Consider the following 16,739-nt stretch of genomic DNA (forward strand, 5'->3'; position numbering starts at 1 on the left):
TTTGGGAAAACTATGGAAAACATTGAAAAACGAGTGGATGTTAAATTATGTATGCATTGGGAAGATAGGGGTAAAGTCAGAGGTGCTCAAAAACTTATTGTGAGACCTGAGTTTCATAGCCTTTCAATATTCTCAGAAAATTTTGTCGCTATTCAACTTAAAAAAACGAAACTATTTTACAATAAACCCATATATTTAGGACTTTGTATTTTAGATATTTCTAAAACCCTCATGTATGATTTCCACTATAACTACATGAAAAAAAAATATGGATCCAATTGTAAAATGTTGTATACTGACACTGACAGCTTCATATATCAAATTTTTACTGACAATTTTTATGCTGATATTAAACCTGATTTAAACAAATATTTTGATACTTCAGACTACTGTTCTAATAACACATATGGTTTTCCTTTATTAAATAAAAAAAAAATTGGCTATTTCAAAGATGAAAATAACGGGACAATTGTCACAGAATTTGTTGGTTTAAGATCAAAAATGTATGCCATAAATTCATTAGATAAATTCGTTGCAAAAGCAAAAGGAGTTAACAAATCAGTTACTAAAACATTCCAAATGGAAAATTATAAAACAGTTCTATTCAAAAAGAAAAATGAGATATGTGAAATGTATAGATTTCGATCAATAAAACATGTTATATTTACCCAAAAAAATAATAAAATATCACTTTCACATTCTGATACAAAACGATTTTTTATCAATAACTCTAGTGAAACATTAGCTTGGGGTCACTACAAAATTAATTTGCTCAATACTGAATCATGAGTTTTATCGATGGTATTTGTTTGTAGAATAAGTTTTCTCTATACTTAATAAACTTATTTGTTATAATTTTTTTTTAAAATCATTAATATTGATGAATAATTTAGCTGACATACAAAGATGTATTAAAACTGTAAATAATGTAGACTACAAATAATTGTATTATGTATTAAAGGTGTATAAAATCGATTCCATTGTAATATTAACATTTTATTAAGCATATTATATTTGTGACTTTAAAATACTGTTATATTATTTTTTTAACCCATTCCCTGTTCTACCATAACCAAGACAGCACGTACCACTTCACAAATGTATCATTTTTTACATCCATTTACTGCTATAGTAGCAGGTCCAAGTGGTTGTGGTAAATCAAACTTTGTAACAACTTTTTAAAAAAACTGTACTAATGTATGCAGCACACATTTTTCTCAAGTTTTATGGTGTTATGATGAAATGCAACCTCTTTATAATTTAGAAAATGTAACGTATGTACAAGGAATTCCTGAAATGAGTATGTTTGATGGTCAGCAACCGCGTTTAGTAATAATTGATGATCTCATGCGAGAGTCTGATGGCCGCATCGTTGATATTTTTACTAAAGGTAGTCATCACAGAAATTTAAGCGTGTTTTACATTACACAAAATTTATTTCATCAAGGTAGAGGACAACGAGATATTTCTCTGAATACAAGCTATATTATTTACTTCAAAAATCCCAGAGACCGGACGCAAATACGTCATTTAGCACGCCAGGTGTTTCCAGATAATTCAAAATTTGTCGAAGAGGCCTATAAAGATGCAACTGTGGAACCTCATGGTTACTTAATGGTTGATTTGAAACAAAATACAAATGACGCATGTCGTTTTAAAACTAAAATTGACCCCTCTACTAATGACTGTGTAGTATATGTCCCTAAGAAGGGGTTTAAATATGGTGTGCAGCACTCGATTAATGTCAGTAACAAATAATGGTTGAAGGCAACACGACGTTACACATAAAAAAGTTAAGATTTGCATTGCAAACATTTAAACCAAAATATCGTAAAATTTTACTTCGTTCTCTTAAAAAAGAGGAAATAAATTGTGTATGTGAATATATCAAAGAAATTTTTAAAGACGATACCCCGAAATATAAAGAAGCAAGAGAACCCATCTTAAGCATAGTAAAACTGAATTGCTTTTTTTCTACAAATGTGATTTAAATATTAAAATACGAACATAATAATGTTTGGACGTGTAAAAACTCATAAAGATTTATTAAGGGCTTTACTTACGCTTAAACCTAAATATCGTACAGCGTTATTAAAAGTTTGCAAAGACGAAGAAATTGATTGTATTTTTAATATATTGAATGGTAAAGTACCTTTGAAGGATAGTGAGAAGGGTAAACTGAAAAAACACAAAACAATTCTAAGAAAATTAATTAAAAAAGGAAAAGGTAAAGTAAGAAAGCGTATTATTATTCAGCAAGGAGGAGCATTTCTTCCGATTATATTGGGGGCTGTTTTGAATGGATTGTTTAATTTAGTATAAAAATGGAGTACACTAAGAAAATGATTCTTATTGAACCAGAGGTAATTGAACGCTTAAAATCAGAAAATACGATACATGAAGACTCATTATCAAGATTAGACAAAGAAATGAAAAATATACTAAAAAGTAAAATGGACGACCGTGAAAAATGGTCATTGTATATGCAAATTTTACAAAGATATCTTCACCTTACCAGAGAAGAGAGGAGACCATTAAAACTACCCGTGACTATATGGAATGAGCAAAAGCACGATACTGAATTGCTTAAAAAGGAGAGCAAAGACAATTATTCTGCAGTTTGTGAGGACTCTGAAGATGAAAAGCACGCATGTGGTTCTTCAATTGATATTTCTTACACAACCACTTATATAAACAAACTTATACCAAAAACGTACAAAAAAAAGGGTGATATATTGTTAAATACTCTCCTAAACCATAAAGACAAAATTAGATGGAAAAATGATGGGGTATTAGTGTTAGATAATGAAGTTATAGATGATAGTAATATTGTTGATCTAGTGAATTATACGTTAAGATCATTAAAACGACCTAAACCTATCGGATGGGAAAAATTTATTGTTGCTCTAAAAAATATAGAAGTTCCTTCGACTTGTATTGGTAATCCGCAAGCTTTTGAAAATATTAGTAATAAATCACCAAAATTCAGAAGACGTAGTACCTCAAATGATGGTGAGAGTCTTGAAACTCAAAAATCGTTAAGAAAAAAACACGACATTTGGGAAAGATGGAATCCATACTAGACATAAATGATATCTATTACGACATTTCGAACCCAGCTGGTTACAGTAGCATAGATCACTTGGTAAGAGCATTAAAGGGTAAAATGAATAGGAAACAAGTAAAAGAGTGGTTGCAAGCTCAAGAAACTTATACGTTACATAAGCCTGTGCATCGGAAATTCCCCAGAAACAAATACATATTATCTAATTTTAATGAACTTTGGCAGGCTGATTTAAGCGATATGCGTACTTATTCTCAATATAATGAAGGTTTTAACTATATTCTGTGTGTTATTGATGTTTTTAGTAAATATGCTTTTGCAAGAGCACTTAAAAAGAAAAATTCTAAAAATATAAAACAAGCATTTGAAAGCATATTTACCGAAGCTAAAGCAACTCCCACCCACTTACAATCTGATAAAGGTACTGAATTTGTGTCAAAAGATGTTAGACAATACTTTAAAAGTAAAAATATTAATTACTATACAACCAATAACCCAGATATTAAAGCTAGTATAGTTGAGAGATTTCAAAGGACACTAAAAACCAGAATGTGGCGTTATTTCACTCACAAAAATACCTATACTTATATTAATGTTTTACAAGATTTACTCTATGCTTATAACCATAGCTTTCATTCCAGTATAAAAATGTGTCCATTTGAAGTTAATGTAGATAATATCATGAAAGTATGGAACAATTTATATGGAAGCCTCAACAATAAAGTTAGTGTTACAAAGCAGACTAAGTTTTCAATCGGTGATCACGTGAGGATAACGAAATATAAACACATTTTCCAAAAAGGATATGAAACTACTTGGAGTGATGAAATATTTATAATAACGGGTATAAAAAATAGTATGCGTAAGGTGGTCTATACCATCACAGATCTTCAAGATGAGCCTATTGTAGGTACTTTCTATGAGGATGAATTGCAAAAAGTAACATATGACCCCACCACTCAATATAATATTGATAAAATACTATGCTCTCGCTATTCAGGTAACAGAAAACAATTGCTTGTCAAGTGGAAAGGTTATCCTGATAAGTTTAACAGTTGGATTTTAGAATCCAGCCTTAAAAAGTTATGATGGAAGAAAATTTTTATTTAACTTTACTTAGTAATAGTTCAATGGAGTACTTCCCAGAAAACACAACGACCAAGTTCTCAACCAAATTACCAAAATCACTTATTTTGGAAGGAGAATGGTATATTGGAGTTGTTGAAATTCAATATCCTTGTACTATGTATACAGTTCGGGAATCAGAAAACGTTATTTATACATCAAAATGGATTATGATACCTGATGAAGATATAATTTCATTAGTACACTATAGAAGCCATATTCCTGCTATGAATTATGATAGCATTCAACATCTTGTAGCTGAATTAAACAAACATACTCAACTTATTATTTATTTTTATTTATACTCTTTATTTGCACACAAATAAAAATACAAAAAAAAGAATAAAAGAAAACACAGACAGAAGAAGTATACAAAAGGCGGCCTTATCGCTTCGTAGCGATCTCTTCCAGGCAACCTTAGGATAAGGAAAACAAAAGGATAACATACTGCAGGTTGTGCATATTAAAAAAAAATTCATACTAATAACTACATACTAATACTTAAACTAGATTACACATATAAAATAATACATAATAAATTAAATAATAAAAAATAATAATAAACTAATATATACTATAACATATCATAAATACATTAACAACAGTAAATACTATTACAAGTCGTCTTCAATTCAAACTATAGTGGTTTTTGACAGCTTTCTTAAAAATACAAAGTGTCTTAGACTGCCTTATGTCTATTGGGAGCGCATTCCATAGCGCTATGGCTTGCACTGTAAACGAGTGCTCATAGAACTTAGTTCTATGAAAAGGCGTACTCAGAGTCAGCGCGCGACACGATCTTAAATCAGATTGCACTCCCAGAAAAGTAAACTTCTCCTTAAGATAAGAAGGAGTTTTTAAATGAAATAAAACACAGTACAGAAGCGAAAGTACATGCAAATCCCGGCGACGGCGAATAGGGAGCCACTTGAGTTTTTGTCGAAATTCGGAAACGTGGTCATATTTGCGTAGGCCAAATATGAACCGAATAGCAAGATTTTGGAGACGCTCAAGTTTGTTAATCTGGTCTTCAGTCAAATTAAGAAAGCATGCATCCGCATAATCGAGAATTGAGAGAAGGAGAGAATGGGCTATCATAACTTTGGTTGGGATTGGCAGAACAGCACGTAGGCGTCGCAATGAATGCATTGTCGCAAAAGTTTTCTTACTCAGCTCCTTAATATGCGTTGACCATGATAAATCCTGATCTATTTGAATGCCAAGATCTTTAACGGTGGCACTAAAAGGAATAGCGACACCATTATAAACAATAGAAGGGATGTTCTGCCAATCAACTTTTGAAATCATTCCCGGACTGCCAATAATTATTGATTGTGATTTTGCGGGGTTCACCTTCAGCCCATACTGCTTGCTCCATTCACAGATCAGTGAAAGGTCAACATTAACAGCAGTAATAGCAGAGCCAAGATTTTCAAAAGTTGAGTGGCGATAAATCTGGACATCATCTGCATACATGTGATAGAGAGAAGCTATTTTTTGAGTGATAGAATTAATGAATATGGCAAATAGTAAAGGAGATAACACGCCACCCTGAGGTACCCCGGCCGTAACATCACACCAAGATGAAACGGACTCATCAGTCCGAATGCGTGGTCGACGACCAATGAGGTAACTCCGAAACCAGTCTATCGCCGATGGAGATATGTTAATAGAGCGCAGAAGACTAAGCAAGATATCATAGTCAACGGTATTGAAAGCGTTACTAAAATCAAGCAGAGTCAGAACAGTAAGCTGCTTATTATCCATCGCCCACCGAATGTCATCGGTGACTTTGACCAATGCTGTAACCGTACTATGACCAGGACGAAATCCCGATTGCAAGGGACTAAGAAGATTATTTTTATTAAGAAATAGGCTTAACTGCTTGTAAACTAATTTTTCAAGGACTTTTGACAAGAAAGGTAAAATCGAAATGGGACGTTACGTTAACTTATGTTTAATTATGATGAAATAAAAAGTCAAGTATCAGTATTATGTATGGATAATGCAATTGATGTACTTAAGTTGTCAACCAAGTTATGTTTACAGCTAGGGTTTGAACCAAATACAAATCTAATTCAAAATAAAACGGGAACATATCCTTATAATTTAAAATTAGGATTACCCTCTCAATTGTTTATTTATTGTGATATTATCGAACCACAAATTGTTGGAGATGTCATGGCCCCTCTTCTTAGAATCGTTCCACTTGATCCTGCAGTCTATGTATACGGGGCAAACAAAATGCATATTTTTTCACCACCTCATTACCTACCTCTCATGCGAAGAGAGTTTGATGTAATAGAAATAGATATAAGAACGAGTACAGGTCAAAAAGTACCATTCCAGTTTGGGACGACGTGTATTAAAGTACATTTTAAGAGAATCAAGTGAAAAAACTTCCATTCAAAATGCCTTGCCCATACTTACATTATTATTCTTATCAAGCTGGTACAGGTATAGGTGCAATTTACAAGGGTGCACCGTATCAGCGAGGTCATGGTATAGGTAGTTTTTTGGGTGGATTATTTAGATCTGTTCTTCCACTTTTGAAAAATGGTGCAAAAGTTGTCGGTAAAGAAGCTCTGAATGCTGGTGTGGGTTTATTATCCGACATGTTGAATGTACAACCAATAGATGAATCTATCAGATCACGTTTTAAAACAGCAACTTCGAATCTAAAACAAAAAGCTGATAAAAAAATTGATTCCATCATGAACGGATCAGGATATAAAATTAGACGGCGAAAAAGAAAACGTGTCACTTCCAAAAACACTCTCAAACAGAAAGGTTCTAAGAAAATTAAACATAGTAATATTCAGGATATTTTTTTTAAAAGTTAAAATTTAAAAATGTCATTTTTACATCATAATTCTTGTGAATGCGTAAAATCAGAGTTGGATTTATTTGCTCTACCATCGACTCAGACTAGTATTGAGGGAGGTCAATGGATTCATTACAACCCCATTTCATCATTGACCGATGATGGACCAATTGAATTTTTAGTACCAGGAAATGGTGATGATTACATTGATTTATCTCATACCCTACTGCACATAAAAGCCAAAGTTCAGAATACCGATTCAAGTAACATTTCAAGTGCTTCTAATGTTGCTCCTGTTAACAATTGGCTTCACTCACTTTTTAGTCAGGTTGACATATATTTAAATCAAAAGCTCGTAACACCTCCAAACAACACTTATGGATATCGAGCTTACATCGAGACTTTGCTTAATTATGGTACAGCTGCTAAAATATCTCACCTTACTTGTGGTCTTTGGTATAAAGATACGGCTTCAAAAATGGATTCATGTGATGCTTCAAACCAGGGATACGCAAAAAGAGAAGAATTAGCAAAGGAAAGTCAAACTATTGAAATGATTGGTCATATACATGCTGATATTTTTAATCAAGACAAGTTTTTAATCAATGGTGTTGAAATGCGTCTAAAACTCGTACGTTCTAAAGATAGTTTTAATCTTATGTGTTCATCTATAGATAGTAAATTCAAAGTGCATTTATCTAGTGCTAGCCTTATAATGCGTAAAGTTCGGATCAATCCTAGTGTATTAATTGCACATGAAAAAGTGTTAGCTACTACAACTGCAAAATATCCTGTCACTCGTGCTGAAGTTAAAGTGTTAACCATTCCATCTGGAATCCAGGGTAAAATGCTAGATAATGTGTTTTTAGGACAAATACCCAAAAGATGTATTATTGGATTCGTAGGAAACTCTGCTTTTAATGGAACTCTAAATACTAATCCTTTTAATTTTGGAAATCATGGACTTAACTTGTTCGGTTTATATGTTGATGGTCAATCCATACCATCTAAAACATTAACACCATCATTTGATGATAATTTGTTCACAAGTGCATATCATACTTTATTCTCTGGAACAGGAATTCAATTTTTGAATGATGGAAATGATGTCTCTAAAGAGGATTATAATAATGGGTATTGTCTTTTTGCTTTTGATTTAACCCCCGATTTGTCTGCTAATTCAAACTCTCACTGGAACCTCATTAAACGGGGCAGTGTAAGATTTGAGGTTCGATTTGAAAGAGCTTTAACGACAACTGTGAATTGCATAGTTTACGCAGAGTTTGATAATGTAATTGAAATAAATAAAAATCGAGATGTAAGTTTAGACTATAACAGTTAAGATAATATAAATAAAGATAATATTTAATTTTCAAGTCATTTCATAAACAACCATTATATAGAGAAGATTCTTTATTTGCTTTTAATTTTTTTATAAACTTTCAATGGACACCACAGAGATTGAGAACTATTTAAAAATTATCGATCCAAGTATTCACTTAAATGTTTTTGCTGCTAATAAGATACCGATATATTTAACATCACCAGCATATTTAATATCCAATTTAGATCCTGATACAAAACCTGGATCTCATTGGGTAGCAATATATGTTGATACTAATGGTGTCGGTGAATATTTTGACTCGTTTGGTCGCAAACCAATGGATTACCATGAAATGTTCCTAAAAACTAACTGTAAAAAGTGGATTCACAACGATAAAGTACTTCAGAACTATTTTAGCTCATTTTGCGGAATATATTGTTTAGTTTATATTTATTTTAAATTTAATAATATCTCAATGTCAAAATTTATAAATTTATTTTCTGATAATACTTTATATAATGATCAACTTGTTCAATCTATGTTTAAGACTTTATTTATAAAGAGATGAAATAAAAAAAAAATCGAAAAATTATAGTTTTTTATTTTAACAAGGTACAAATCTAACATTATATTATACAATGAAAAATATATCTTAAAGTATTAACTATAACTTTTGTGTACACTGTGACCAGAAAGAATGAGACGGATCTTGATCAGTTTCTTCTTCATAATAAATAACATAGTCCTCACGAAGAGCTGTCATCATCAGTCCTATGTTTAAGGGTAATATTGGACTGGAATACCCCTTATGCTCGCGTTCCATGTTCTCACATAAATCGTGCAACTGCTGATCGATATCCATATCTTCAACTATTTTTTCAACAAAGGAGTTTATTTTCGTCTCCACTTTTTCACACAACGTAACCATTTCTTCCTCGAAAGAAATGTTGCTGAACTCAGTTGTCATCGTGTAGTTTCGTAGAACGTTTGAATATGGAATGACGGATCTGACGAAATGAACCACATCATTATTTGTCTATCCGAATGGTTGGAGTGGGATTTCATATTGTTATTTTTTTTACTGTTTGTAAAGTACTTTTTAATAGTCCCATTATTGTTTTCAAATAAATTTTAAAGCAAAATACAAAATAAAATACAACTACGTTTATATAGAGGGTCTTTTTACTTTGTGATGTTTACCGACCGCTGGTTCAGAGAATACTTATTGTTTCTGGTTATCTCTGTCAATAAAGTATTTTTTACAGTCATGCTTCCCAGCAATTTGCTTTGTAATGTTGTATATAATATCTCGCATGCTTTGATAGTGCTTATCACCAGCAGATTCAACGTAGTACTTTAATCGCAAATCTGCATATTTCCAGTATTCAAGAGGCGAAACATCTTTAAGACTCTTCATGTCATAGATGTCTATTTTGATTAGATGTGTTGCACTGATACTGTCATCGTCGTTGGATGAGATATATGATAGGCCCCCGTCACTTGCTTGCGCTACACATGAAGACTTTGACTGTCTCTTCTTTTTCTTTTGCTTTTCAAAAAAAGCATCTATACTGTTGCTCCTTCTCATTGCGGTCTTTTTATTGTCACTCATATCTTGATCATCTGATATATTATAAGTGTAGTGGATAATATAAGTGCTTTAAAGTATATTCATCATTCGGTGAATTCTAGAATAAATATGAGATCACGATTAAAACAAAATATTAATTAGATTCATAACAGTTCCACATCGTAAAGATTCAATTATAAGTTACGAATAGATAAAAAAAGACAAACGTATGTGATTCTTACCTCCATGATGAATAAATGTTGTTTCACACCACTGGTCGATCTTAGTAAGTGTTTAATAAGTAGACTTTTAAAACACTGGGTTGGATACTAACAGTCTGACACTGAATAAACTTATGCCTTAAAGACTTTTAAAATACTGGGTTAGATACTAACAGTCGGACACTGAATAAACTTATGGCTTGTATGGTTGAGTGAAACGTTTTATACGCACATTTTTATAATACAAGTTTGTTCTTGTCTTTAATTAATCATTGAAACTACCGTGGCTGTTTATTGCTTGTAACTAGGAATGGACAATAAAAAATACTTTGACAAAGGAAAGGTTGGGTTATTTATTACGGTGTTTCGTATAGTTAAATAAAAAAAATTCTTTAGATAATGTTCCAACGAACAATATATTTTTTTTTGAGTTGAACAAGTAAGTTCTTGTCTGCAATCAGGTAGGTTTATTGTTTGTAACGAGGAATGTGCAACAAAAAATACTTTGGGAAAGGTTACTTGCGTGTTATTTATTTCAGTGCTCCATAAAATAGAATTAAAAAAACTTTGGAATCTTTTCGAGACGAAAATAATTTATTAACAATACATTGTCTTATTTTAAACGATGCTCTACTAAGAATTTCTCTTTTTTTGTTATAAATATTCTAATGTTTCAAACATGATGTGCATATCCTTTGTCAATAACAATTATCGAGTCTTTAATACACTTAATCAAACCAAAATCATTTTGATAATGCTGTAATATGTTAAACCTATCGTAATATCAAATATAGAGTTCTTAATAAACTTAAACGAAAATCCATTTGATAATGCTGTAATATGTTAAACCTATCGTAATATAAAGTCCTTAATAAACTTAATGAAACCAAAATCATTTTAATAATTCTGTAATATGTTAAACCTATCGTAATATCAAATATAGAGTTCTTAATAAACTTAATCAAACGAAAATCCATTTGATAATGCTGTTGTTAAACCTATCGTAATATAAAGTCCTTAATAAACTTAATGAAACCAAAATCATTTTAATAATTCTGTAATATGTTAAACCTATCGTACGTAATGTTTTCATAAACCTATTTTAATAAGTTGTAAATATTCTTATTTTCCAAATATTATGTGCATATACTTAATCAATATCACATATTGAGACCTTAATAAACTTAATCAAAACGTAATTATTTTGATAACGCTGAAATATGTTAAGTTTATATATTTTGGTTTCATCTTATCAAAGTATGAATTTACTAATTGAAATTACGATAATTTGAATTACTAATTTAAAGTACGAGAAAATCTAATAATAATTAGAATAATAGCTTTGGTTTTAGAAACTTGTTAGAATTCGAATATACCTATATCGAATAGTAAAGTTAATAAAAAAAGTTATATCTGCTATAGTGTAATGCGTATTGGAACTTATCCCAATACGCATTACACTCATCCAGGAACTATATTCCAATATGAATTAGAATCCACAGACTTAGGTAAAAACCTGAGGTAGTGAGGTAGAGTCGGCGCATATATGAGTGCTATGAGATAGTATTTTGACCTATATAACGCAATTGGAATTAGTTAGATTTTCATCAAAATCCAATAAGAATCTTATTAGAATCCTCAAAAAATTTTCGGATGAGGGAAACCGGGCTTCGCCCGGTTTCAGAAGTGAGGCAAATACGGCATTCTATACTACTTGCGTAGAACCCAGTAGCCTTTAATATGAATAGGTACTGTAATAAACAGTAGCCCCCGTCTAACAAGTCATACGTTACTAAAGCGATAACCTTTACCAAGGGTTTTCTGTCAGAGATTGCTTTTGCAATAAGACCACCTTTGCATACAACTGTATATAAATACTTTCTTGTGTTTCTTGTATTGTTTCAATATATGAGCGAACTTCTTCTTTTTCTACCTCACTACTGGAGGTTGGCCGTCAGCTCAGCGAACTTCTCGTGGCTTCTTGAACAATAAGTTCATGCTAACGATATTTGTCCATTCACGGATGTAGCGATGTAGGGATGACCCTTTACTTTGCCCATCATTATGAGCTGGAGTACTTAGTATCGCTCATGTCTCAGGACATGGTCCAAATAATCGACTTGTATGTGCAGTAAAGTTTTCTAAATAAATGAAAACGCTATTAACTATAGGTAATATAATAAACTTTGTTAACTTAAAAACTTAGAAAATATTATTTATGATCAAACGAACTTACCTGTAAGTGAAGTTCGATCCAAATTATGCGAGCAAGCTTCATTCGACGCGATTTGGGGTTTTACTTATTGTAGTAACACTCTCTAGCTATCAGCCTTCACGTTATTCATAGTAGGGAAAAAACAATTTTTCGTATGGTATCACTATATTTTTCCCACCCTCACGTAGACATCCCTACCATCAATCATTAGTTTAAAGCAATCTATTCTAAATTAAACTTTTTTTTTTATCTATCAGATGTATTATTTTTATCAAAGTGATAAAAATAATACATCTGATAGATAAAAACTGGGAGGGTTTTTTTTTACACTTAAAAATAGTTATTACCTTAGGGTGGGTCCCCCCAAATCGCGTCGAATGAAGCTTGCTCGCATAATTTGGATCGAACTTCACTTAAAGGTAAGTTCGTTTGATCATAAATTATGCTTCACAAGCTTCATTATAATATATGTGTTTATAGCTGTATTTGTAAAAATAATACATAAAACAGGTATTCTTCTTAAAATAACACATCAAAAACTTTTTAAATTGAATTCTTTATTCTAATAAAGTTAACAAAAAACATTAAGTTACCTACTTTTAATTCACAGGTAGATAAAAAAAAAAAAAAAAAAAAATAACAATCATATTAAATTTAAAATTCTTTCGTTTAACATTTAAGAAGTATATTTTCTTTAATAGAATGTAATAAACTCTTATTAATCTAATTATCTTAGTTACAATGGTTGCTGAGAATGGATTGAGCAAATGAGCTTTTATCGTTAACAATAACTTCCTTATTATAAAATTTAGCAAAAACTCCAGATGCTTCACTCCAACCAGCCGTTCTCCTTATAATGTCAAGATTGACTTCCAGCCTATAAGCCGACGAAGTTGATGCATGGCGAGTGCTATGGGCACTAAATATTGTAGTATCCAAGCCACTGTTAGCCAAAATAGTCTTTATCCAGCGACTTAATGTCTGCGTCGATATCTCTTTATAAGGTTTCTTGTAACTTAAAAATAATCTGTCTTGATTATTTACCGGCAAATTCTCAGTTCTATTTAAATAAGCTAAGACGCATAATGCTGGGCAGATTTCAGGCCGGGGAGTGAAGAAGGGGAGTTTTAACAAAGGTTGATGTGCATCTAACCTAGAAGTCTCTATAAAGTCGGGTATTTTGATAATCACTTCACTACCCTGATTTACAAACACGTTTCTAGTCTTTATGAGAGATATCGTCTGGACACGATGAGCCGTCACCAAGGCAATAAGTGTAACAGCTTTCTTTGAAAGGTCCTCTAAGCTCAACGTATGGTTGGGCCATAACTTGCTTAAATAATTCAAAACTAAATTAGGTTCCCAAGTTATATCATATTTAGGCGCGGGAGGCCGTAACCTATACACTCCCTTCATAAATCTCTTAACTCTGGTATCATCAATAGAATTTCCCATTAATAAACTTATTGCTGATTTATGAGAGTTAATAGTCCCATACTTTGCTCCCTGGTCAAAAAGCTGACTTAAATAATGTATAATTTCTGGAATCGATGCAGAGCAATAGTTTAGTTCTTTATTCTCGCAATATGTTATCCAAGACCTAATACATCCATCATATTGCTTATAGGTACTGTCAGCTAAAGACGATAAGATGATATCCACAGATCTTGAGGAAAGATGTCGTTCTATTAGCGTTTTCCTGACAATCGCACGGCAATCAATTCTAGCGAGCTGTGCAGATTGTGATGAAGTCTGAAAGGAGATACGAGCAATCGTTTATCTGGATGAAAAAATACCTCCTTAGAAATTTTAATCTTTTGGTATAATGGATACCACGGTTGGGTAGGCCAATTTGGTATTACAACAATGCCCTCCGCCCTATCATCTATAATTTTACGAATCATCTTTAGTACTAATGCAAATGGAGGAAAAGCATAAAAATTAAGATGAGTCCAAGATAATGTGAAAGCATCAATTGTCCAAGCATCAGGATCTTGTTTCCAAGATACATAAGTAGAACATTTCTTATTATTTCTAGATGCGAACAAGTCTACTGTAGGTTGTCCTAGCAACAGAATGATTGCTTGAAAGGCATAGTCTGCAAGTTCCCATTCTGTCTCCTGAAATTTAATTCTAGACATGGTATCAGCTTCCACATTATCCTTGGATCTGATATAAGATGCAAATATAAAAATTTCCCTATTTTCACACCATTGCCAAATTTGTCGTGTAATTTCTTCAAGGTGTGGATATTGTATACTACCCATTTTATTAATACATGCTATAGCAGTAGTGTTATCGATTCTCAAAAGAATCTCTGTATAAGTAATATGTTTAGCATAAACTTTTAAAGCAAAAAAAGCTGCTTTAAGCTCTAATGAATTTATGTGTTTCGTCCTTTCTGCGTTGGTCCAAAAACCATGCGATCCGTTTCCGTTACAATATGCTCCCCAACCCGTAAGAGAAGTGTCTGAGAAAATCTCAAAGGTAAAATTATGACTGCGTAGCTTAGCATAATCGGCTTTAATATGTCTCAACCACCATAACATATCTTCATTCAATCTTGCTGGAATTTGTATAATTTGATCGTACGACGAATTAGATAATAAACATAAAAATTTAAATCTTTCAAAACGCTTAGTATATAACCAAGAGTAATCTATAGCAGGGCAAGCTGATATTAAATTACCAAGAAAACTAGAATAATCCCGTAAACTACAAGTCTTTGTATTTAAGAACTTTAAAATTAATTGTTGAATTTTAGTTCTCTTTTCAAAGGGTAGCTCCAATATCATGTCTTCTGAATTAAATATATAACCTAAATATTTGCACTCCTTTGAAGGTGTTAAACAACTCTTATCATAATTTATTAGAAATCCCAGACCTTCGAGAAGGTTCTTGATAAATAGTTTTTATTGCACTCCACATATGAACTGCCAAATATTATTATATCATCTAAATATATAACTGTTAATATATTATTTGACCTGCAGTACTCCATTACTGGTTTTAATAGTTTTGTAAAAACGTACGGTGCTGTCGTTAAGCCAAACGGTAGGCAATTATATGCATAAAGAGTCTCATTAAATTTAAACTTTAAATATTTTCTGTGCAATCTATGAATTGGTAGTAAATAGTATGCATCCTTCAGATCCATAGAAGCCATAAAACAATTGGGAAACATTAATTTGGTGGCAGTACGGTAATCCTCTAATTTAAAATGTTCAATCTTTATAAACTTATTTAAACATTTTAAATTTAAAATAAATCTATTCTCTCCGTTTGGTTTAGGCACCAGAAAAACCGTAGAAATAAATTCCTTGTCCTCGTGATTCGATTCTGAAATGGCGTCGATATCTAATAATTTCTGTATACATTTATTAAATGCAAATAATTCCTTTTTAGATCTTACAATAGTACAAGCCCAATCATTGCGAATGGGTTGTGAAACAAAAGGAATCTTATAGCCCTTTAACCAGTCTAATATAAGCGGGTCACTAGTTATATTCCCCCATTGTTGAAAGAAATATGACAGTCGCCCCGCATAACGTACCTCGTGGTCAATGCTCAAAACCGCTGCTGTCTCTGACGCCGCGGAGGAGGTGGAGGGCTGCGGCGGTAGTGCCGCTGGCGGCCCTGAGCTGGCGCTGGAGTTGGTGCTGGCGCTGCACGGTCCTGCAGTCGTTGTTTCCCCATATAAGAACGTGCTGCTATTTTCCGATATGGGGTCCGTTGGTTTAAAGACTTTGGGACTGATGTAGTTGACGTAGCATTTTTACTCAAAAAACTTGTCTTCGGTACGACTTTTAAAATTTGTTTAAAATTAATACCTTGAGCTGTCTTTAACTTCTCCGACATGTTGTCACCAAAGAGATATTTTTCAGGTAATGTATCCATAACGATGTCTTTCATCTTCTGGTTTATCGAACTTAAAATAAGCATTCTTCGTCTTTTCGTTTCGAGCTGGTATACATCACATAAAATGCGACAAGCATCACTTAAATGTCTTAATAATATCGATTTTGTGTCGATATGTAACTTTTTGGCTGGGTCACTTATTATAGAGTCGACAGATTTACTAAGTGCTGACAATGCAAACCCGATCTGTTTTTGTTTATGAAAAATAGAAAAGTCTTGTTTTACTAAACTTTCTGCTAGTGCTACTTTTACTTCAGGATTGAGAATTGGTGGTACCAGTGTTTCTAAATTATTAGGTATAGGATATAACTTTACCAAGTCTCTTTTGATATCCTTTTTGAGCCCTCTTTTCAAAATGTCTTGCCATCTTGTGGTAATATCCTTATGGATAGGAGGTCCGAGTTCAGTAACAAGTTCGGGAACATCACCTAACAATGAAAGTACTGACCCATCCAACTAGAGGTCATTATTCCCCTCG

At 32.4% G+C, this 16,739-nt stretch overlaps 1 protein-coding gene across 1 annotated transcript; it reads right to left on the bottom strand.

Moving 5' to 3' along the window:
• Positions 1-13,011: 13,011 nt before the first annotated feature.
• On the bottom strand, positions 13,012-16,116 carry LOC120636787. The gene is made up of 2 exons (XM_039908356.1): positions 15,897-16,116; positions 13,012-14,095 (listed from the first exon to the last, which is right to left on the bottom strand). Exon 2 carries the CDS (start codon positions 13,796-13,798, stop codon positions 13,076-13,078), a length of 723 nt encoding a protein of 240 aa, XP_039764290.1. The 5' UTR covers positions 13,799-14,095; positions 15,897-16,116; the 3' UTR covers positions 13,012-13,075.
• Between the last annotated feature and the right edge of the window lie 623 nt (positions 16,117-16,739).

This window comes from Pararge aegeria (assembly GCF_905163445.1).
Source record: "Pararge aegeria chromosome W unlocalized genomic scaffold, ilParAegt1.1 SUPER_W_unloc_1, whole genome shotgun sequence".
Classification (NCBI taxonomy): domain Eukaryota; kingdom Metazoa; phylum Arthropoda; class Insecta; order Lepidoptera; family Nymphalidae; genus Pararge; species Pararge aegeria.

What these genes read in the sequence shown, in the direction of transcription:
- LOC120636787 (XM_039908356.1), bottom strand. Translation starts at nt 13,798, where the DNA reads ATGGGAAATTCTATTGATGATACCAGAGTTAAGAGATTTATGAAGGGA.